The 24,148-nt window shown below is 39.2% G+C and overlaps 2 protein-coding genes across 7 annotated transcripts in view; one reads left to right on the plus strand and one right to left on the minus strand.

Moving 5' to 3' along the window:
• Nucleotides 1-10,232, plus strand: part of LOC133448501 (AMP deaminase 2-like) — a 37,593-nt gene extending 27,361 nt beyond the window's left edge. For all 5 annotated transcript variants that reach the window (XM_061727087.1, XM_061727085.1, XM_061727086.1 and 2 more), the window contains 6 exons: nucleotides 1,010-1,136; nucleotides 1,227-1,390; nucleotides 2,655-2,775; nucleotides 4,988-5,161; nucleotides 5,284-5,394; nucleotides 6,950-10,232. In XM_061727087.1, the coding sequence (XP_061583071.1) occupies nucleotides 1,010-1,136; nucleotides 1,227-1,390; nucleotides 2,655-2,775; nucleotides 4,988-5,161; nucleotides 5,284-5,394; nucleotides 6,950-7,165 (913 nt within the window). In that variant the 3' untranslated portion in view covers nucleotides 7,166-10,232. The remainder of the gene's footprint in view (nucleotides 1-1,009; nucleotides 1,137-1,226; nucleotides 1,391-2,654; nucleotides 2,776-4,987; nucleotides 5,162-5,283; nucleotides 5,395-6,949) is intronic.
• Nucleotides 10,229-21,025, minus strand: eps8l3a (EPS8 signaling adaptor L3a). Of its 2 annotated transcripts, none has more exons than XM_061727091.1 (20): nucleotides 20,900-21,025; nucleotides 20,270-20,349; nucleotides 20,078-20,151; nucleotides 19,927-19,991; nucleotides 19,682-19,840; nucleotides 17,900-18,049; nucleotides 17,756-17,820; nucleotides 17,610-17,674; nucleotides 16,495-16,649; nucleotides 16,306-16,414; nucleotides 16,095-16,168; nucleotides 15,930-16,004; nucleotides 15,524-15,669; nucleotides 14,434-14,620; nucleotides 14,311-14,351; nucleotides 14,115-14,211; nucleotides 13,914-14,018; nucleotides 13,704-13,789; nucleotides 10,743-10,875; nucleotides 10,229-10,624 (listed from the first exon to the last, which is right to left on the minus strand). In XM_061727091.1, exons 1-20 carry the CDS (start codon nucleotides 20,987-20,989, stop codon nucleotides 10,622-10,624), a joined length of 1,959 nt encoding a protein of 652 aa, XP_061583075.1. In that variant the 5' UTR covers nucleotides 20,990-21,025; the 3' UTR covers nucleotides 10,229-10,621. The 2 variants fall into 2 exon arrangements, with proteins under 2 accessions (XP_061583075.1, XP_061583074.1); XM_061727090.1 differs by having other exon boundaries at nucleotides 17,610-17,677.
• Nucleotides 21,026-24,148: the final 3,123 nt, after the last annotated feature.

Below are 24,148 nucleotides of genomic sequence, written 5' to 3' on the forward strand. Positions count from 1 at the left end.
GTCTGTTTAAGTCAACCTTTCATTTGTATTTATCAACAATGACTGCGCTGTTTTTAGCCTGTGCACTTTTACTCTGACATGATGCAGTGTAAACCCAGCGGGATGTCTTGTAAGAGAACCAAGTGTCTAAGTCAGGGGTGTTAAATGTGCGGCCCGTGGGCCGCATGCGGCCCGAGAGAGGTTTTCATGCGGTCCGCGAGAAGTTTCCAAGGCAAAAAAACGAAATGTTAATTTACTAAAAAGGAAGGCATAAATAATTGCCATGAATTGCAGCATATCCGATAATATATTACTTTTACAAATCCATCGTTATTCCACAAAGAGAGCAGTTTTCGACATTTTTTTAGTTTTCTAGAATGCATTTGCCGATTTTATTTCTTTGTAGACGGTCGTTTATTTTTATTAACTGACTACTAGTATTATATATTTTCGCAGGAAAAATATCACTGCTAAAAAAGATGATAGAAGATATTTATTTGGATAATTTCAGTTTTGAATACGAGGATAGTGACAAAGTAAAACCATTAAAAAAGAAGTGCTGACTTTTTCGACACACTGGCGTAATTATCCGCGGCAATTTCTAAAAATAAATACACTTAATTGTACTGGAAAAATCTCTAAATCACAAAGAAACACTATCGGATGTAATAAGAAAGATTTTGCTTTTAATTAAATTTCCTATAAAAAAAACATACTTATTTCTGTTTATCTTTGTAAAATGATATTAAAAGTATCTTACATAATTTGAAAAAAAACGAGAAATTTCAAGAAAAGATCCTGAAGAAATATATTTTACATAATTAGAGTGTAAACGAAGTGTTTCCTTTAAAATTAACTAAACTGATATTGGATTAGATAACAAAAGTAAAAAAAAAGAATTAGAGAAAAAATGTCTAAGTGGTCATGAATGAACTTTTACAGCCTCTGGCAATTAAAAGCGATGTCATTGTCAAAAATAAACACAGAATTATTTTCTGTACGTTTTTCTGTTCAATAATCACCTTTCTAGTGACGTGTACCACACGAAGAAGCAGCTGGGCAATTTCCAAGAGATGTTGGAGAACATCTTCCTGCCTCTGTTTGAAGTCACCATCAACCCAAGCAGTCACCCTGATCTGCATCTCTTCCTGGAGCACGTGAGTGCAATCTCACAAAAAATCCAACCTATCCATTCCTAAAGTCATGGTTTTACTTTTATTTTATCATCTGGTTTTGCTTGTTGATAGGTGGTGGGCTTTGACAGCGTGGATGATGAGTCTAAACCCGAACACCACATTTTCAACCTTGATAGTCCGCTGCCAGCTGACTGGACAGAAGTGGACAACCCACCCTACTCCTACTACCTCTACTACACCTATGCCAACATGACTGTCCTCAACCAACTGAGAAGGTAAAGCCATAAAAGGACACACGATTGTTATTTTTATCCATTCACTCAAACATAATGTCTCACATATGTATAAAAGGGTTTAAGATAACTCTGCGGTGTTACTGAACAACCAAAGCAGAGTAAACACGGAAGCGCGCCGTTTTTAAACAACGGAGCGTTGAAGACGGCGGTTAAGTTAGCAGACTCTTTTATTATTACATCCATTTATTTAATAATGGATGTAAAACAGAAGCAGCAGTGGTCTACGGTACAATCCATCAACAGTAACGTCGGCGTGCTCCGTGCCCGCCGATGGAGCGCCACCTCGCGTTCGAGCCCTCTCCCAGCCCGTCCCCGCGGGCCGGGAATTTTTATTAAATAAATGGATGTCATAATAAAAGAGTCTGCTAACTTAACCGCCGTCTTCAACGCTCGATCCATTTATTTAATAAAAATTCCCGGCCCGGGTTCCTCATATGGTGTGACGATCGACGCAGAGCCTACGGCGTAGGTTACGCGGCGACGGGTGCCGCACGCCGTACCCTACGCCGTAGGCTCTGCGTCGATTTAACGCGGAACCATAAATCAGCTCCGGAGCCAGCAGTCAGCCAGAAATTCCGAAATTTTCAGAGCAAATTTCTTAACAGGCGTTATTTGGATAAACTGAGCCCAGGTTGGGAATCTTAAAGGTTACTTTACCTGAAAAAATATTAAAACTTAATAAAGTGCCATATTAACAGCGCTACAGCTGAAATTAAAACAGCTTTTGGCTCTCAGCTTCCTGATCAGGGTGGGGATGAAAACGAGGAGGAGTGGTGACGTGATGACGTGGCTCTCTGGCCAGCTGCTGGCTTGTGTAAAAGCAAACGGTTCTTACTTAGAACCAACCGCGAACCGGCTCTAGCACCAGCACTAGCATCAGCCCTGGAACCAGCTTGGTGTAAAAGGGGTAAATGTGGCTCAAATCTGCACTCTATTGGGGCCAATCCATGTCTGAAAACGATGTCTCATTGTCCCTGAACCTCTCTTGTCCCAGTTTAAGTATTGTCATCCTGAAATAAAACAATGATCTGTGCCAATGGGAAAGAGACAAGTCTGTTGATGGAAAAACTTGGTCATCCAGTACATTTGGGTATTCAGCTGACCTCGTGATTTACACACATCACTGCTGACACTAAACCTGACCAGTTAAACAAACCTCAGACTACAAGGTTAAATAACACACGTTGTCTGTTCTTTCTGTATGTACACTGAGATACTGATTTTTATTTTTTATTTTTTGCAGGCAACGAGGCTTCCATACCTTCGTGCTGCGACCTCACTGTGGTGAAGCCGGGCCGATCCACCACCTGGTGTCAGGTTTCATGCTGTCGGAGAACATCTCTCATGGGCTGCTGCTCAGAAAGGTCAGGACGCCACACAGTGGATTATTACCAAAAGACCTCTGTTGAAATACGTGGCTTTATCATTCTTAGATAACACATATAAGCTTTTAATTTGTAACTTTTTAAACACATTTGACCAATAATTTGGAAAGTTTGTCAAAAGTCATGAAGGTTTATATTTATTTTAAATGTTAAAGAAAGTAAATGGATCCAATCTACCGTCACCGCTATCTCCAAAGCAAGTATGTTTTGAAACTGTGGTCCCTTCAAACATAAGAACTGGTGTCTCCTGTGTTGCTTCAAGTCCTAATAGAATTCTTGATATTTCTAAAGTTATTGTCAAGTTGTGTTTTCTTGTTTGGGATTTTTTTATTGACTTAGTTGGAATAAATAATCATCAAACACATACTTGTGACACGTTTTGAATGTGCAGAAAAGTGTGAAGGCTAGCTTCTGAAGCATAAGCTATTACATTCCAGGTGTTTCTGGTTAGAGTCATTTAATTATGTCGTTCATGTGAGAAGAAGACGCACACGCACTTAAAAAGATTTATTCCCCAAGCAAAAAACTGTAGCAGAGAAATCATCCAAACCAAATTACAACCCTCAAAATAAAGTTGAAAACACTACACAAAGTTAAGAAAATAATATTTGTTTAATATCTGCAGTACATAGTACTATACTTCAGGTCTTGTGCCAATGCCAAGTTAATTACTTTCTGCACTAGTGGCTGGACTAGTGTAAAAGTATTTTACTACATGTTATACTCTGTATAACTTGTTTAGGGGTTTGACTACAGAGGCGTCAGTGCAGGAAGAGTTCATCAGACCTACTGTATTTACATGTGAACTTAACAGATGGTAGCAGAACTTATGCTACATGATGAAACGTGTATATGTTTCCCTGAGTGAGGACCCCCTCACTCCCTTTCTAAACTGTCCAATTTGTGTGGGATAAAAAAGATATGACAGAACCATTATTTTCATTGACTGGTAAATAATAACAGATGGGGATGGAGCTCAGCAAAGCTGCCAGTCCCCTGCTGCTGACAAACAGTTATGCCACTGTAGCTCAAAGCTGTATTTATTTGTCAAATCAAATCAAACTTTATTTGTAAAGCACCTTTCATACAAAAAAATGTAACACAAAGTGCTTTTCATAAAACACATAAAATACATAAAATTTATTAATGCCCTGCCCCCCTCCCCCCTCCCCGCGCACACACAGACAGACACAAGCATACCACAATTCACCCAAGTTACACACACAGACACACACACAGACACACGGTGCAGACATGGCTGAGCACAGAGGATCCAGGTGAGGAAACGGTAACAGGGAGCCGTCCACACCAGGAGGTCTCATAGCCCGCAGCTACAAGGGGGAGGGGGGGGGCCCACAGAGACCATCCCAGCCCGGACGGATAGAGGAGTCCACACCACAGCGGTGAAGCCGTGGTGCAGAGCTCCACAACCATCCAGGCCAGAACCACCCCCAGGACGACCCCCCTGCAGGCCAGAGTCACTCCCAGCATGGAGGCTCCCCATGAGGAAACACTGGAGATAAAAGCTACAAGAAAGCAGGATAAGATACACTAAAGGAGTTTAAAAAGTATAACATAACGTAAAATCCTAAAAGTATGTCTAGAAAGCAAGACATTAAAAACTAAAAGAATAAGACAGTAAAATGTATAAAATAGACCATAAATAACAACTAAAATATTTAGATAAAACATTAAGATAAAACAATGAAAATAAATTATGATAAAAAAGGATAAACTAAATATAAAACAGAGCAGTAAGATCCAATAAAAATAAGGGTGAGCATAAAAAATGTAAAAGAGTTAAAAGAGTCAGTTAAAAGCCTGATTAAAGAGATGGGTCTTGAGCCTCTTTTTAAAAACATCAACAGTCTCTGCGGCCCTGAGGTTCTCCGGGAGGCTGTTCCACAATCGGGGACCATAAAAACCGAATGCCGCCTCCCCGTCTGTCCTGGTTCTAACTTTTGGTATGGTTAAAAGGCCAGCACCGGAGGACCTCAGGGTCCGCGAGGGTCGATAGTGTAAAAGTAGTGCAGACAAATAAGAAGGCCCAAGAACATTAAGACACTTAAAAACTAGTAAAAGAACCTTAAAATTGACCCTGAAGCGCACGGGGAGCCAATGCAGCCATTTTAAAACAGGTGTTTTTTCTCTGTCTTCTTCTTCTCCGCTCCTTCTCTGATATACCCCTCAGGCCCCAGTGCTTCAGTATCTTTACTACCTGGCTCAAGTTGGCATCGCCATGTCACCGCTGAGTAACAACAGCCTGTTCCTGAGTTACCACCGCAACCCACTGCCGGAGTATTTGTCCAGAGGCCTCATCGTCTCTCTGTCCACCGATGATCCTCTTCAGTTCCACTTCACCAAAGTCAGTTTGAGTCCACGCCTGTCTTACCCTCTCAGTACAACATGTAAAAAGATAAGAATCAAGAATCTGATTTTCCACTGATTTGCATTTGAGTGTGTGATGTGCGTGTTTGATGCTCCCAGGAGCCACTGATGGAAGAGTACAGCATCGCCACTCAGGTGTGGAAACTGAGCTCGTGTGACATGTGTGAGCTGGCAAGGAACAGTGTCCTCATGAGTGGATTTTCACACAAGGTAAACAGTCAGGTTTTTACTCTTTTTCAACTCAAGAAAAGGTTTACAGATTAAATGCTATGTGATGTAGGGCTGGGTATCGATTCAAATGTCAAGAATCGATTCGATTCCGATTCTTAATATTCAGAATCGATTATTATGATTCAATCCGATTCAATATTGATTTGGCTCAGTGTTATTTAAAATGTTTTTTGAGCTGTTGCCTGAATTATATGACTGTAAAATAACAAGTGAAATAATAATTTCACAATAATTATTGTGAAATAACTAAGAAATAAATAACTCAAACAGGCCTTTCAATATCCATTTAAAGTGCAAAAAAGAAAGAAATTGCAACAGTTCATGCAGTAAACAAATCATTTTAGCTTATCTAATTTATTCTGTCACCACGCACACATATTGCCATGAAGCACCTGGCATTTTTCAGAAGTGTCATGACAAACTGTGTGTCCGACTACTGGGATTAAAGTTCACCTGGCGAAAATGATGGAAAAAAAATAATCGATCTTTAGACATGAGAATCGATTTTTAGGAATTAATATGAGAATCGATTTAGAATCGGAAAATCGATTTTTCCAGGCCTAATGTGATGTGTTTCGGCTGGCCCTGTGCCTCTATACGCAGCAGCACTCAGGGGTTGAAGTTCCAAAATCCTCCACCTGTTCTCTGTTGGGGACAGATCAGACCTACGGGCTACAGGCTGTGGTCCAGTAGTCGTACCCTTCCTCACCCATGCTTTCGTAATGTGTGCAGCATGTGGTTTTACATTCCTTTGTTGAAAAATGCGGATTTCTTCTGACCATGATACATGATTGCACTGTATGATGATCCATCCCAGATGATTCTGAGCCCAGAACTCTCAACACCACCTCCAGACAAGGTTAACACAAGGCTTCTTTGTTTCACAGTAACATTTTTAACATGCATTTGTGAATGTGGCCCTACGTTATGGTGCTTGGGAATGATTTTGGCGCTACGTCCTTTAGTGCAACCATATGAAATTCCTTCAGATTCCATGAACTACTTCATGATATGGTGGTATCTTTTCTAATCTTGCTCTAAGGAACACTGTTTTCAAACATTCAGGTGGTTTTCTCATGTTTTTTGACAAAGATCTTCTGCCCATCTTTGCTCCTCAAAGAGTCTGCCTCTCATGGACGCTGCTTTTGTGAAAAACAACCAAACAACTTTATTATAATAAAAAAAAAAAATCACTATTTTTTTTGTTCTTGGGGAGGGGGACGTGTTACAATCAAGTTAGTTTTCATGTTTTACTCTCTCTCCAGTGTCAAAATGGGGTTATTGAAGGTAGAGTTTGACTGGACTACTCTGCATTTACAGAGGCAGTTTGTTAAAATCTCCTCTGAAGATAATGCATTTCAGTACAACATATCACTGTGACTCCAGTGATATAATATAATAATCAGCTAATCAAATTATCAGTATCACCAATGTATATGAAGTGGTTGAGAACCCCCTCTAGATTCCTCAGAACAGACTTGGTGTTTTACTGCAAACTCACTGCTCCCACTGATGCAGCTTTTTCAAATTACAGGCAAAAAGTTACTGGCTCGGCCCCAGTTACTTTAAGGAGGGCCCTGAGAGCAACGACATCCGCCGCACCAATGTCCCTGACATCCGCGTGGGGTACCGCAGTGAGACGCTCACCGAGGAGCTTCACCTCATCACTCACGCTGTGCGCACAGAGGAGCTGGACACCAACGACGAGGAGGACTCTCTGACCATGGGTCCACTCACTGGGCCACGCTAAAGTCTCCTGGTCTCTTCCTGTAAATCCTCGACCCTGTAGCCTGCTCAGCATGACAACAGAAACACGTGGTGTGAGGGTAATTCTGTCGAGCATCAGTGTAGAAGTATAACACACTCTGTCAACTACACAGACATGATTAAGCCAAGGTTTTAGTGCCACAGTTTCAATATTCTTCCATTAGTCTGTGTGTTTTACTTTTGGTTTTTCTTCAACCTCTAACTCTTCTGTTTCAGTTATTCGCTGTGACATGTTGAGTTTGCTGCAACAATTAGCATCAGGGTTTATTAGTAATTGACCAGCAGGATAACAACATGTGTTTGTGTGCCCATCAGTTTCTGGCAACGCTGCCACATGATCCCTGTGAGGTTTTTCTGTTTTACACTAACAAGCCAGCACATTTAAACCTTTTCTATAGCAAACTTGTCTCAGCGTTGCTTAATTTCCACTCAACAGTTATGACACTTAATCATCCTTTTTTGTTCATCTGCATTATTAATGCAGAGTAATTGTAATAGCATGCTGGGATTGCTGTTGGACCTTGCACACACCCTGAAAACAATCTTTAACCAGTTTCTGTTTTATTCCACTGAATGCTGCAGCTCTGACTATTTGCCAGATGCAGATCTTGTTGTGGATTTTATTTGCTAAATTGCACACATTTCAAAAACATTCTTCTTTGATCCTAAGTAGCACAGAACGCAGCATATTGGAGAGAAATGGCTTTGAATTTCAGAGACTTTAAGCGACTGACTGCAAACATTCCTTATAGAAAACAAGCCGCGTCAGCTGTGCATTTAGTTATACTTGCAAAATTACTGTTAATTTGTGGGTTTACTTTGATGGTAGCAGAAATATAAAAGAGAGATGTGCACTGTATAGCACAAAAAATGTGGATTAAGTTGTTTTTTTTTACTGTTTCTGTGGCTTTGAAGCACCCTCTTTGCTTCTGCAGGGCCGCAGTCGTGCTCATTCCTTCACCTTCAGAGAAATGTTTCCTTTGCATGCAGCAGCACATGGTTTCTAAGCACCGAGCCACGACTTCACAGTGCCTTTTAATAATTAGCTTTGAGCACTGCATGTTCAGTTTTTGTTGTGATAACCAGCATTTTCTCCATAGTACACTGATAAAACTCAAACCACCTAGCTGCATGCTCGGTGTAAAGTAGCTTTTATCTGCCTGAGAGAAGAAAGACTTATTATATAGGCTATATACATTTTTTTTTTACTAGTGCTAAGCGTCATAGGTGCTTTTCTGCATACCTGCATGACTAATGGATGTCAAGAGAGAATGAGTTACTGACTTTAACGTAAAGCATCTTTAGTAGTTCAGGGTGTGCCGACTAGCTTTTGAGGTGGAATCAGTTTTTTTTTTCTTTTCAAATAAACAGATTTAAGCTCAGTGTTGCAGAAATGAGCAAACCATGCTGGGACATGGTTAAAACTGTTGCATGGTTCTGCAGCATTGCTTTTATATTGGTCCCAAACCTGGTCAAAAGCTACTGCCACACGCTTCATATTTTTACATCAGAAACTACAAATTTTCACGCTGCAAAACTTGCCACTGAACACAGTCCAAGGATCAAACTGATCGTTGGATTCTGCCGTCTAGCAATATTTAGGTCATAAATCCTAGGTGATGTTTAAATAATTAGTGTATAGTATTAGGATGTGTTTGCTTGATAGATGATTAGAATGAAACACGAGCATCTATTTTTGTTTAGTTAGGACATCACTGCTTAAAGGAGTAAAAAGATGCGCTGGAGCTGAACTCAAACTCATGTAACCGGTGGATTTCATCTACCGTATATATTTTTTAAAGGTGAAAAAGATTTTATATGCACGATATAGTCATGTTAAAGGCAACACTTTTATTTTGGTTGGTCATTGTGAGCATGATGTGGTGAATTGAGTTTCAACTTGGTTTTATTCTTGTTGGGCTTTAACAACTAACTAGACATGATATTTTAATGTCCACCCAACTTCTATATACATATATTACTAACGTAGCGGTTTTCACTCACTTATGTTTGATTACCAGATTGCTATACTACAAAATAAGACATTCACATTTAATGGTGCATCTTGATTTAGAGCGGCGGGCGGGTCAAACACCAACACAAACACTGACTCCTCCTATGCATCACATCAGCAAAGTTGATTTTGTCCCGTTCTTTGTCTATGAATGGATTTTAACTTAATTTTCTCATCTTTGTCTGCCTGCCTTAAAAATTGCAACAGCTTTTTTCAAAACTGACTTTTTTATCAGTTTGAATGTTTAAGAGTTAATTTTCTTATATAGGTTGCAGTGCTTGTTTATTCTGTTAGGAGTACGGTTTTGATGATTGTATTCTGGACCACTCAGTTTCCATCCACTCAGCTTTTCAACCCATTGACTACCGTTTAATTTGTTCACAATATCGTGCATCCTACCTCACAATTAGTCGTCTCCTCTTTTCCGTTAATGGCACGACTCTGCCTACAGAGACGACATTGGCCCACCATCGGCCCACAATTCGTATTATTTTCATAATTTCATCTGTTTGGTTGTAACTTTTAATAGTTTGTTAAAAAGAAAGTCTCCACTTTCAATAGTGGAAGTACTTAAAGATTGCTTTTCCCAAACGTACTAAAACTAAGAAATGTTTGGTTTACTATGATAAAAATGAGAGCGGGAATCAAAAATGTTAAAAAATAGATTTTTTTTTTTTTTTTTAGATTGTATTCATGTAAATTGATGATCTCAATGTCAGAAAAGCAAACACTGTGACTATTTGGGAAAAATAATAATTTCACTTTCATCCTTAGTTCTTTCTACATTCATTTCTACATTTTTTTTATACAAGTTTCAGCTCGCTGCCTTCACAATCTTGAGTTAAGTAGATGTTTTTCATAGAAAAGTATGTTTTTACACGGTCATGTCACTTTTTTTTTTACATGGTTTTATTTTGAATTCTGTCTAATTTGATCTGTAGCCTTATTATTGCTTGAGATGGACTTCCAGAGTTTTCCAGATCTAATAAGATTCACATGTTCTAGATAACAAAATAAAGCATGTTAATCCACTCAACTTGTGCCAGACTTTAATTTACAGGTTGCAGAATGACAATAAAAATCATACTTGTGTTATTAGTGTTCAGTTATGCTGCAATATTAACGTGTTACTAAATCATTTGCGATACTTCTATTTACACTTCATCAAATGTGCTAATTTGATGACTTGAAACATTTCAGAATAACACTAAACAACTTCACTAATATACATTTAAAAGTCACATTTTTTTAATATTTTATAAATAATAAAATTATGTATAAATATGAAGTATCTTTCTTGATTATAGAAAGTGACTAAATGCCAAAGTTACTTTTTTCTGTTGCTTATTAGTAGCTGAAATCCAGTTTCCATTCACTGTTTTGGTCCAAGCATATTTCCTCCCCTCTGCTCCCAGGGTGCCCTTTTCACTGCAGTTTGAAAAGAGAGAGAGTTTTCTGTCAACACTGGCATTTGTCTGTAGGGCACTGATATAATGTTGAGATGTAGGGTAAAAAAAATAAATTAAGACCTCTGCGAGTAACTTACAGCTAAGGCAGACTTGACTGCTTGCAGCTGGAAGAAGACCCGCCCTCCTTCCTCTGGACACACCATTTTCAGTTCCTCTCTGGTCATTCCCAACAACATGGGGCCGCTCAGCCCGCCTAGACAGCGCACGGTGCTGCAAGTGAAGACATCAAATCAATACTGGTTAGTTAATGTGTAACATTAGAAACTGTGACCTCAGCCACATGCATGGAGGTTTTTAAGTCAGCCACTGCAACAGTAAATAGATCTTTTAGTGTGAGGAGCTTTTTACATTTTTCCTTTAAGTATTAAACTCATGTTCTTGCATTCACGATTCACGATACATCCACTTTAGATCAGAAAATGGCTACCTTAGAAGGAATACGATAAAATAGAGAACCAAAGGAGAAAACAGCCACGGTGACCTTCCTCCTTAAATGACACCATATACAGTTACCTACTTGTCCTACTTAGGACAGAAATTATAAAAGAGAATCAGTGTTTTTCTCTCAGCACAAAGCTACAAGATTAAGCTTAGCATATAATGAAGCCTAATTCAGTGTGGTCCAACATGTTTAATACCATGGAAATACCATGTGACCAGACAGCCCTTAAAGTAAAGCACGGAGGTGGGAGTGTGATTGGAGGGAACTGAGTATGAACAAAGCCTTGGTGATGTGACTTTTATTAATGGTACCATGCAAGCCAGTGGAAACTACTGGCTGAAGAGTAGATAATAATGATCCATAGTTTACTGCCAAAATACCACCAGAGTTCCTTGAGAAAGAAAGAAAGAAATAATGCCAATTATTTTGGCTTATTTTAGCCCAATGAAATGTTTAAGAACAAGGGAGATGTGCAGAGTTGTGGCAACTACAGAGGAATAAATCTGATGAGCCATACAATGTTATGGGAAAGAGTAGTTGAAGCTAGACTAAGGGCAGAAGTGAGGATCTGTGAGCAGCAGTATGGTTTCATGCCAAAAAGGAGTACTACAGATGCAGTATTGGCTCTGAGGATGTTGATAGAGAAGTTCAGATGGAGCTGCATTGTATCTTTGTAGATCTGGAGAAAGCTTATGACAGGGTGCCCAGAGAGGAACTGTGGTATTGTATGAGGAAGTCTGGTGTGGCAGAGAAGTATGTTAGAGCGGTGCAGGACATGTACATGTATGAAGACTGTAAGACAGTGGTGAAGTGTGCTGTAGGTGTGACGGAGGAGTTCAAGGTGGAAGTGGGACTACATCAGGGATCAGCCCTGAGCCCCTTCTTGTTTGCTATGGTGATGGACAGGCTGACAGACGAGGTTAGACAGGAATCACCATGGACTATGATGTTTGCAGATGACATTGTGATCTGTAGTGAGAGCAGGGAACAGGTGGAGGAGAAGTTAGAGCGGTGGAGGTTTACCCTGGAAAGGAAAAGAATGAAGTTTAGCCGCAGCAAGATGGAGTTTATGTGTGTGTGAATGAGAAGAACCCAAGTGGAAGAGTGAGGTTACAGGGAGAAGAGATAGAGAAGGTGGAGGATTTTAAGTACTTGGGGTCAACAGTTCAGAGCAATGGAGAGTGTGAAAAAGAGGTGAAGAAACGTGTGCAGGCGGGATGGAGCGGGTGGAGAAAAGTGTCAGGTGTGATGTGTGATAAAAGAGTTTCAGCTGAAGGAAAGGTGTACAAAACTGTGGTGAGACCAGCGATGTTGTTTGGTCAAGAGCCATATTGGACCAAAAACACAAAAAACAAACATTTCTGGAGCCGCAAAAAATGAAAAGTCTTGTATAAGCCTTAGAATGAAGACAAATGGCGAAATGTCGAGAAAAAAGTTGAAATGTTGAGAAAAAAGTCGAAATGTTGAGAAGAAAATTTAAATGTCGAGAAAAAAGTCGAAATGTTGAGAAAAAAGTCGAAATTTCGAGAAAAAAGCCGAAATGTCGAGATTAAAAAGGAAAGGAAAAAGAGAAAAAAAGAGAAAAGAAAGAAGAAAGAAAAGAAAAAAAAAGGAGAAAAAAAGGTCAAACATTTTTGAAAAAGCTCCAGGAGACACTAGGGCGGCGCTAAAGAGCTGCATGCAGCTCTAGAGCCGCGGGTTGCCGACCCCCGGTCTAGAGACAGTGTCACTGAGGAAAAGACAGGAGGCAGAGCTGGAGGTAGCAGAGATGAAGATGCTGAGGTTCTCTAGGAGAGACCAGATTGGACAGGATCAGGAATGAGAACATCAGAGGGACAGCACATGTTAGAGGCTTTGGAGATAAGAGGATAGTGAATATATTGATAGAAGGATGCTGAGTTTTGAACTGCCAGGCAGGAGACCCAGAGGAAGACCAAAGAGGAGGTTTAGTGAAAGAGGACATGAAGGTAGTTGGGGTCAGAGAAGAGGATGCAGAAGACAGGCTCAAATGGAGGCAACTGATTCGCTGTGGCGACCCCTGAAGGGAAAAGCTGAAAGGAGAAGAAGATTTTAGCCCAATGAAAATGTGGTATTTTAAAGAATGTGCAACTCGACTCCCAAAGCAGCTGAAAGAAACATTTATCCAAAAACTGACATCATCCATTCCAACAGACATAAATGAAGTAAAAAAGAAAAAAAAAAGAATAAATAAAGGAAATGAATTTCAGATTACTGGTTTTTATGCATTGTTTTCCTTTCGTTCAACCATATTTGTCATGCAATACATCTCAATGGTTAGATTTTATGTTTTCATAAGAGAAAATCATACTGTTTCCTTTAAAAATTACATCTTTAGTCAGAAGCAATACAAATTTGAATCATCTAATATATTGCTGCTGTTCTTTACGTAAGGATGATCAATTTCCTTAAATCACTACAATTCAGGGAGAAAATATGCAAATGTATAGGTTTAATAAAACATTTGCATGGATAAACCCTCAAATATTTAATCAGGGTTTGTAAAAACATAAATCAATAAAAGAAAACCTTTACCTTCATTTATGTAGTACCAGGTTTAGCATGTGATGCTACTTACATTTGGCTGAACTCCTTGTCTTCCAGCCAGGCTTTCACTTGTGGTGGTTTGGATTTTCTTGTTAGCAATGGAGATGCCTCATATTTCTTGGAAAAGGGAGCAATAGGAGAGGGATATTTCATTCTTTGTGTGAACAGATGTTATTAATGGTCAGTGAATCTTTTTCTGATGTTTATGTTGAGCGACTGTCATCATATTTTTGATAATCACCTCAACAGATGATTCGTCATCAGCCCCCAGGACATTATTGGGCACATAACCTTCCTCCCCGTTGCTGTTCTTCACTTTCCACCACTGCTTCGACTTGTCCAACAGCTGGGGACAAACAAAGCAAAAAACTGGTTCTAGTGTTCAAGAGATATTTGATCTCTGAGCACCACTGAGTCCTAAATAAAAGAGACGGATGCTCACCTCCACGATTTCTCCTTTCATGATGGAGAGCTCTCGATGATTTCTTGCAATGAAGTCATACTTAACGCGCAGGTCACACCGTTTTGATTCAGGTAAGCTGAAAAGTAACAACAACAAAAACAAAAAAACAAATTAGAGCCCTAAAGTTTGAAAACATTCCTATTACATTAAAAGATAACTGTGTGCTTGTACATACTTTTTAGCTTTTGGTGGTTTTGGTTTACACTTGGCATAGATCTGTGCAGAAAAGATCAATAAACACAGTTGTTTCAATTTCCTTTACTAGAACTACAGACTTGTGGCTAAAACTTAAACTCACATGCTCAGTTGTGCTTTGAATTTGAGGTGGAGGTGAAGGTTTTGGTTTTGGAGCAGGTTTGGGACTCTCCTGTCTGCTCGCTGGTTCGCTCGGTGCAGGTGCTGCAGTTATTTCAGGGGGCTGCCAGCCATCACTGAACTCCAGGCTGTAAACTGGAATGTCCTCATCGTCCTCAGGCCACTGGGAACTTGTTATATGATCAAAATCAGACATGATTATCATCTGGACCCACAATTAATCACAACAGTGACTATAAGTGTGATTAAAGAGGGGGTGGTAGTCTAGGCCAGTGTCTCCCACTGGGGGGGCGCCAGAGATCTCTGGGGGGGGGGGCGCGAAATTTTGCCTGCTTTGAAATTATGCAGTTCTAAAAATGATATTTGCGAATGAGTCCTTCATAAGACATTGTTAGGAATAATTTATGAATGCCTTGAATATTTTTTGTGTTTTTTATACACTGGTGACAAACAGAGGAAATTATTTAATTCGTTATTATTATATCATTACTCAACATTTAATCTACTCCGACAGGTTGTTAAAGGAAAAATGTTAAAATATGTTGGTCTCATTAAAAGAGACATTTTTCAGAAATATTTGTATGTCCTTTTGTGCGTATTTTATACATTGGTGACATTGGAGAAAAACAAAGTCATATGTATACAGAGTAAACCGAATAGAAATGTATCAAAAAAACATAATAAATGTTCATTTTTTTCAATTAAAGACTATTTTGGTGCTAGTACGTACGGGTCGGGGGGCCTGGCAGGTCTTAGACACAAGTAGGGGGGGCTCCAAGGAAAAAAGGTTGGGAACCACTGGTCTAGGCTACAGAGGTGGGCTTTGGTCTGGAGAAGATCTGGAAGCCCTGGAGTGGCAACCAAGATGAACCACCTTGGGCCCCGGAGCAAGGCCCTTAACCCTAATTGCTCCATGGTGTGTGTGTCTCAGATGTAAGTCGCTTTGGATAAAAGCGTCTGCTAAATGACAGTAGTAGTACTAGTACTAGTAGTGCTAGTAAAGAAGATTAATCAGAGGAGGGAATCAGAGTCTTTCAGTGTGTGCAGCGGATGAAGATAGGAGCTTATTGCACCTGGGGATGTTCCAGGGGTCTCCCAGAGACTGCCACAGCTCGTCCTCCTCGCTGGACGCCTCTTCACTCAGGAGACGGATGCATTGAGGGGTGAGTAGCGGCGCCACAATGGTGGCCGGTTGATCTTTGGGGCAGTGAGACACCAACTAGAGAAGGAGTAACAAGTGACTCTAGTGAGCTGTCAGTTAAGCAAATTATTTTGGTTAACCCATCCATGAGCAGATTAAATAAAAAAATACAAAGTATACTTTTAAAAACTATTAAAAACCAACATGGCTCAAAATATTTAAATACAAAACGGTAGTGCAAAATAAATGGAAAAAATGTAACTCACTTTTCAACAGCAATGAGAAATACTGATATAATGGAAGTAAAGAAATTAGCCGTTCAAAGAAGAGTGACTTACATATGCTAATGTTGAGAATAAGGAGTGGATGAATTCAGGCGCTCCTGGATTATGGATCTTTTTATTGAGCTCTGCCTGTAAAAGGCAAATGTGCTTTAAAGCGTGAACAGGAACCACACAAACTGCCATGATTGCTTATAAATGTTAAAACAGAAAGAAACAAACCAGAAGGTTAAAACCATATTTGCATTTATGGAAACATTCTGCAAATTCTTCTGCAGGAGGCATTCCATCCAAAGCTAAAGAAAACAAAAGACGAAAACAAAGTACATAAAAATGTTGGGGTTTTTTTCATGAAATATTCAGTATGCATGGAAGCAATACACTGGATGTTGCCTGTGCATTTGTTATGTCTGAGGTTTTTGCATTGAAGTACCTTTTCCTTTCTTCTTCTTCTTTTTGTTTTTCTTTGCACTTTTAGCTTCTATAGCAGCTATTTTCCCCATGAAGATTTCTATCTCATTTAAAATGTGATTCAAAATATCCTGCAGAGAAACAATAGGTTACAGCATGTAACCCCCCATTAAATGATATGTCAGAATTTCAGAGTTGCTGTGAAACTCACCACGTTCCTCTCCAGCTCGGTGTATGCTCTCGGAGGGGGTGCAACGAGAGGGGGCTGGGGCGGGGCCTGCTCCCGGCGCGGTGGAGTGTCCTCCTTCTTCTCAACCTCCCTGCCCTGAGTTGGATGTGGTTCACTCTTAGGATAATCAGCCTCTCCTAGATGATAGGTAAGAACAGGTTTTATAAAAAGAAAGAGGGGGTGCTGCTGTCAAAAAAAAAGATTCAAAATTTTCCCGCCACTTAAATATAGTCAAATACAGTTTTTCTGCTTCTGAACAGTCGAAACACAAATTCTTTATATTGACTGCCATGTCTGAGAGAGGCTGAGGAAACATATGGTGTAAGTAAATCAGGATTCCCAAGTCTCTCTTATTTATAAACCTCATGAAAGAAGGGATGAGGGAAATATGGGGAATTTAAAAGTTTGACTCATCCACTCCTACAATTTTATGTTACCTGAAGGTCCCACGCACATCTGATCAAACACTAATGCACAAGCATAGGCAGCACTTTACACCAAAGCTACATCAGTGCAAAGTAAGCTGAAAGGCCACGATGGAAAAGGAAGCCACTGCTCTAAAACCACCACGAAAAAGCCAGATTACAGTTTACAGGTGCCCGTCGAGCAAATGTCTTAACTTTTCAGAGGCTTGTCCTGAGGTCTGATGACACTATGATTCAACTTTTTTTTCGTTATAATGATCATTTTTATGTGGCAAAAAAGAGGAAAAAGCTTGCAGGGGTCAGACTGATGTGGAAGTGTGTTAATATGGACCTGCATGAAGATAAAAGCTGTTGTGAAGATCTCGTTTATAGACAGATATACCTTAATAATTACTGACAATGGGACTTCCAGTGTCTAGATGGTTGGCAGAAGAAAAATATTGTTGGCTGACAATAAGTCAAAGTTCCCTAGCAACATTTCACAACATTTCCACTGTGGAAAATCAGATTTAATGTATTTACGTTTTCTAGTAATCATCGCAGGGCCTTTTATTTTAAAGTGTTTGAAATTTCCTTTTTTGCAGGATAACACTATCTTAAATGATATAAAGTTAAAGTAGAGCTGAGGAGTGATCATATTCCTCATACGTGAATATCTTTTGATGGTCTCACCGTAGTCAGAAGGAATCCACTGTGGTTGTTTTTCTTTTTTAGGTCCTTCTGCTACTTTCACATTTCTACTTCAAAACATATAAAAAGTACATTAAAGGAAGAAACAAAACTGCTTACAGTATTTGTACAAGCTGGCTGTACTGTACCTGAGGCCTGACTCTTCTCTTCTATGTGTCAATGTTTGGGATAGACTCTTTTGAATGTAATCAGCCTGGAAATAACAAGAAACCTTCAAATACTCGTGTTTTTCCCTTCAACGGACATGATAAAGGCCGGAGATGTGCCCTCACCCTGACGTCTTCACACTGGAACATGAAGACCGTGGTGGTGTGTTTGTTTCTGGACTGAACTGACAGGGTGAGCAGGGAGTTGTACACTTCAGCATTCAGCACGGCCTCCAACTCCTGTACATCGCTGAGAAGAATGGACTCCAGCTCCTCCTGGCAAAACACAGAGGTGTGCACAAAAAACCTCTGTTAGTTCACCTGTAAGTTGTGGGAGAGTATTTGTACCTGCTTCTGTTTCTTTTTCTTGGCACATGAAAAGACATCTGTGCTTCTCCTGCTCTGACTCTGAGGTCATTCATACTCTTATCCAACTTAAATAACTTTGCACTAGTGGAGTTTTCTTCATGTGCAATGTCATAACCTTATTCATAAAGTATTTCAAGTATTTTAATGCAGTAGATAAGAAGGGGAGTCTCTTGGTTTACTGTATGTGGGTGTTTTTAATTCAACTTCTGTGTACAGTGGCCTTCTTTTATATTGATCTCTAGTTTTTAAGTTATTGTGGTTTCACTGCTACGGACTACCGTTCGTGAAAGTCATTCTCTACAACAGTGATTCTTAACCATAGGGCCGCGGCCCACACTTGGGCCGCGAGCGCCATCTAGTGGGCCGCAAAAAAAATTCTGTTTTGTACATTTGGGCCGCGGGGGCCGCGGGACTGCATAGCAACTCTCGACCAAATGAGGAGAAGACACTCAGCTAGCTGTACGTGTAATAGTAAGAGAAATGGTGTGTATTTACAGAGTAAATCCTTAATTTTGCACAGAGTAGGTTTAGATCCGCCAGTATCAGGGATCGATTACTTGGGTCTGCGCCCAGAGCGAGCGAGCGCGGTCTGATCATTTATCCCGACGCGTCCCCGCGGCCGGGGAGGTCGGTGCCGCTCGGGCTTGCGGGCTCCGTCGTTACTGCTGAAGGATTGTACATGTAGATGCATGGGCTGACGTGTCTGCTGGACTGGGCTGTTCGGGCTTTCTCAAAAGCATCGGAAAGACTCAGGTGCTCCGCAGCCAGAGAGCTGCGGGCTCCCCGTCTCAGCTGATCAGGCTCGGATGAAACCTGACGCGCTGAGTCCTCTGACAACTGATTAATGTAATATTAATGTAATATCTTAAATAAAGTACAATCAAACTAAGTTTTGCTTTGTAAAACTAAATATCGTTCCAGGCTCACCAATATTTATATTAATTTATTATAAAAATGTGTTGAGACAATTAACAAAGAAAAGGGGAAATTCAAACTGCTGGTAGAGAAATAAAATAAGATAGCATTTGAAAAATAAAATAAAATGTATTTTATTTTTAAGAGAAAAAAATGTGTGTAATTCAAGTTACACATGTTAAGTGGCAAATATGTACTTTTTTTAATATACCAGTCAGATGCAGATGTTGATACAACTATGAGGCTACTTGAATATATACATACATATACACACACACACATATATATATATATATATATATATATATATATATATATATATATATATATATATATATATATATATATATATATATATATATATATATATATATATATATAATGATGTTCTGGACCTTCGCTTGAGTGAATTTTCTCTAAATGGACCTCTTAAAGTTTTAGTTGAATACCCCTGCTATAAAGTGTTAATATTTAATGGGCCCCGGGCCACTCTGTACTGAAAAAATTGGGCCCCAAGGTCAGAAAGGTTAAGAACCCCTGCTCTACAACTCTTGATCAGGCTCTGCAATGGAGTCAAAAGTTGTTTTTTTTTAGTGCAAAAATACTGTCTGTGTCACCATTTACCATGGTTTCGATGTCTTTGAAGAGCAGGTTGTTTCCTCGCACCTCCAGTAGCATGTTCTGACCCCACACACGATCCATCTGATCCAGCAGCTTCAGGCGCTCCACACAGTCTTTGATGTTTTTTAGCTCCTTCCCATCCAGGTTACAAGTAAACAGGTGCTGCAACAAAGAGCCAATAAAAACTCCACAAACAGCTCCGCGACATTCACCCGCCTCACATTTGATACGCGACAAAATCATGATACCTCCACCCGGTACTGAAATGTGTCCAGCATCTTGTTTAACGAGTCTGCGTACTCCCTCCTCTGCACTGTTGGAGCACAAAACAGAAGTTTGAGGGATTCCTAATGAATAAAAACAAGTTGTGATCACTTAATTGCAGCAGAGTTGACTCACTGTAAATGGACTTCGCACTGAGGCTGGACAAATTTGATATTTGGGATGATGCATCATCCATTGTGGAATAACCACTGTCACACAAACACACACACACAAGTATAAAATCACAGAGTTAATGAAGAAAATGAATGAAGAATGAAGAGATGAATAAATGTCTCAATAAAATGCAGAAAATTCTGGGACACGTACTTGGACTGTATGGATCCTGCATAGCTGCTGGTGTCATAGTCAGAGGGAGGGTTGCTCCTCAACATCCTGTCCTCACAAACCTGCAGTTTCATACACGATATCCATGAGACACATCCGAAATGTCACTGATGTGTACCGACTTACATTAAACATAAGTCTTTCACTTTTAGAAGTGCTTTGAGCCGGATATCTTCACATGAAATTTACAAGAGCAGCAGTACATAGAAAAGCTTGTTTTTGTTCATCATCATCTGGAAACACACAAGTCTGATGTAACTCCTTCATTACTCCTTCATGCTGATTTGAGTGACTTAAAAAAAGGTTTTTTACACTTCAAAAGTACACAGGCAGCAGCAAATGATGGATGAAAATAAAACCCATTTAACAACATTTTACCTGTAAATTTACAATTTTAGGTTCTACCTCCTTTCAGTGTGTTCTTTGAACATTTTTATTACAGGCAATAGGAAAACTAGTGTGATATTTTGGACTTTAGTGTCTTAGATTAAATCTACACTCAGAGCAAGTCCTAACTACACGTCATTCACACACAAAACAAATACATACATAATAATACATACATATGTAATACATACATACATACATACATAATAAGTCTCAAAAACTTACCGCTGATGTCTGGTAGCTTCTTGTGTTTTCACGCGTTGAGTGGAAGTTGTAGCTCAGCTCATGTTTTTTATCGAGCACCTTCAGGAACATGTACCCGAGACTTCCTCATAAAACCGTGAGGACAAAGTCCGCTACCAGCCCAGTAGCAGATTGGTCAGTGGGATAGTGAGTTGTCAGGGAGGGACATCTTGAAAATAGTGTCATGCTTGAGCAAAGGTGAGGAGAAACAGAGAAAACTGCCCCACCCACAAGTTTCCAGGACAAAATTAGATGCCTGTCAGCATTTTGACATTTTCCAATTGGGAGGGTTGAGGTTGATTTAACATGTTTACTGTAGATATATTGGTCAGAAAACTAAGACGATTTAGAAAACAAATAAGCATAAACTAACCTGCTGTTCTTGTGTCCTCTGAGTTTTTATCACACAGTAAAACATTAACCAGAAATAACTTGTGAGTGATATAATAAAGACATGATAAAACATGGCTATGTTTAGCCATGTTTTGCTCAGACGTGACGTGAGTCACAAACAGAGTGAAAATCAGAGCCAACAGGTTTACATAATCTCAGTTTAGAGCTCATTGTTAGGTGTCTATGAACCTGTTGAACAAATTATACAAATCCAAGAAAAGCTGCCTGTTAAGCAGAAGTATATCTAATCGATCCCATTTTACTAGTTATGTCAATCTTTGCTTTACTGTACTCCATTTAGCTGTGTGCTATGCATTTAACAGCCTGTAAAGCTCAATGAGAAAATTATGTATGGCATTAAAATCTGGATTTATGGACTTAAAAAACACCCACATTCAATAAAAGCAGTATATCCTAACCAACCTGATCTCACAAAAATCTGTGAAATGCCAACGACCTCTCACCACTATTTTCCGTGGTACCAACACGGAAAGTGGTATAATTCCGTGTTAGCACCACGGATATTGTACCATGCAAAGTCAATGGGATCCGTTGTCGTGATATATACACGGAATATGACATTATTATTATGTATATATTATATTGTACTGTACTATATCCGTGGTGCTCCCATTAAAACCTCAATAAAACACTGCTAAAACAGCGTTAAAAACATGCTTTTACAAACTGACAGTAATAAACAGTATCCTGCGCGACAAAAACGATTAATTTAGCCACTATAACAAAGAATAATATATACATAATAATAATGTCATATTCCGTGTATATATCACGACAACGGATCCCATTAACTTTGCATGGTACAATATCCGTGGTGCTAACACGGAATTATACCACTTTCCGTGTTGGTACCACGGAAAATAGTGGTGAGAGGTTGTGGGCATTTCACGGATTTTTGTGAGATCAGGTTGATCCTAACACTCCTTCCATCATCACATTTATTTACGTAAACTGCAGCTCCCATAAATTTAAACAAGCTCACACCCTACAACGCAATATAGGACATCATTATCTCCTTTCATTGATAAAGGATAGTCCAGTGTTTATTGCTCTATTATAGGGTTGCCACCTTTCAGAAATAGAAATAAGGGACGCCCTGATTTCAGCAGCGCAGGAGCCAAAAAAAAGCCCCAAAACTTCTAAACTGAATAAAAATGTGTTTATTTTATATGAAAAAACTAAATGCTTTGATTTAAAGTTTAAAGTGCTTTAATAGCATTGAACTTGCATGACTGTACAGACAGACAACCATACTAGCAACTGAAATATCCTCCTATGCTATGTATGTCCACATCAGCCCAGATGTATAATATAGCCTACAGGTGAAGAATATGGTGTAAAAGTTAATTTATTTCAATAATTCAACCAAAATATGGTGTAAAAGTTAATTTATTTCAATAATTCAACTAGAATATGGTGTAAAAGTTAATTTATTTCAATAATTCAACTAGAATATGGTGTAAAAGTTAATTTATTTCAATAATTCAACTAGAATATGGTGTAAAAGTTAACTTATTTCAATAATTCAACTAGAATATGGTGTAAAAGTTAATTTATTTCAATAATTCAACTAGAATATGGTGTAAAGGTTAATTTATTTCAATAATTCAACTAGAATATGGTGTAAAGGTTCATTTATTTCAATAATTCAACTAGAATATGGTGTAAAAGTTAATGAAAATACGGTACAAATCGTGTCCCGTATTAGTTCAATACGGGACGCAACATTTTTTTCTCAAATAAAGGACAATTCCGTATTTTACGTAACGGGTGGCAACCCTAGACGTGAGTCACAAACAGAGTGAAAATCAGAGCCAACAGGTTTACATAATCTCAGTTTAGAGCTCATTGTTAGGTGTCTATGAACCTGTTGAACAAATTATACAAATCAAAGAAAAGCTGCCTATTAAGCAGAAGTATATCTAATCGATCCGATTTTACTAGTTATGTCAATCTTTGCTATACTGTACTCCATTTAGCTGTGTGCTATGCATTTAACAGCCTGTAAAGCTCAATGAGAAAATTATGTATGGCATTAAAATCTGGATTTATGGACTTAAAAAACACCCACATTCAATAAAAGCAGTATATCCTAACCAACCTGATCTCACAAAAATCTGTGAAATGCCAACGACCTCGTGTCATATTCCGTGTATATATCACGACAACGGATCCCATTAACTTTGCATGGTACAATATCCGTGGTGCTAACACGGAATTATACCACTTTCCGTGTTGGTACCACGGAAAATAGTGGTGAGAGGTTGTGGGCATTTCAGGGATTTTTGTGAGATCAGGTTGATCCTAACACTCCTTCCATCATAACATTTATTTACGTAAACTGCAGCTCCCATAAATTTAAACAAGCTCACACCCTACAACGCAATATAGGACATCATTATCTAATTATCTCCTTTCATTGATAAAGGATAGGCCAGTGTTTCTCAATTCCCCCGTCCTGCATGTTTTAGATGCTACCCTGCTCAGTGGTGGACAGTAACGGAGTAAATTTACTTGAATACTGTACTTAAGTACATATCCAGAGGATTTGTACTTTACTTGAGTATTATATTTCTTTTGTACTTATTACTCTTACTTGAATACATTTCCAAGACAAATATTTTTACTTTTACTCGAGTAAATTTCTAGGAAGGCTGAAAAGTACTCGTTACTTTCAGGTCTACTCTTTTTTCTTCTTCCCTAAAATCCTATTGGACACAAGCTGTTTTTGTCAAAGGAGGAGACCTATCACAGTGCACGCTCTCCACTGGGATGTACGTAAAGCGGAAATACGTCAAGCCTCCTCAAAACGATACC

Source organism: Cololabis saira, chromosome 8, assembly GCF_033807715.1.
Source record: "Cololabis saira isolate AMF1-May2022 chromosome 8, fColSai1.1, whole genome shotgun sequence".
NCBI classification, from domain to species: Eukaryota; Metazoa; Chordata; class Actinopteri; order Beloniformes; family Belonidae; genus Cololabis; species Cololabis saira.

Bases quoted from the DNA above. Each gene is read 5' to 3' on its own strand.
- eps8l3a (XM_061727090.1), bottom strand. From the start codon at position 20,989: ATGTTCCTGAAGGTGCTCGATAAAAAACATGAGCTGAGCTACAACTTC. The intron at 19,841-19,926 runs GTATCATGATTT...TCTTTGTTGCAG, and splicing joins CATTTCAGTACCGGGTGGAG to CACCTGTTTACTTGTAACCT. The intron at 14,212-14,310 runs GTATGTACAAGC...GTTACTTTTCAG, and splicing joins AAACCACCAAAAGCTAAAAA to CTTACCTGAATCAAAACGGT.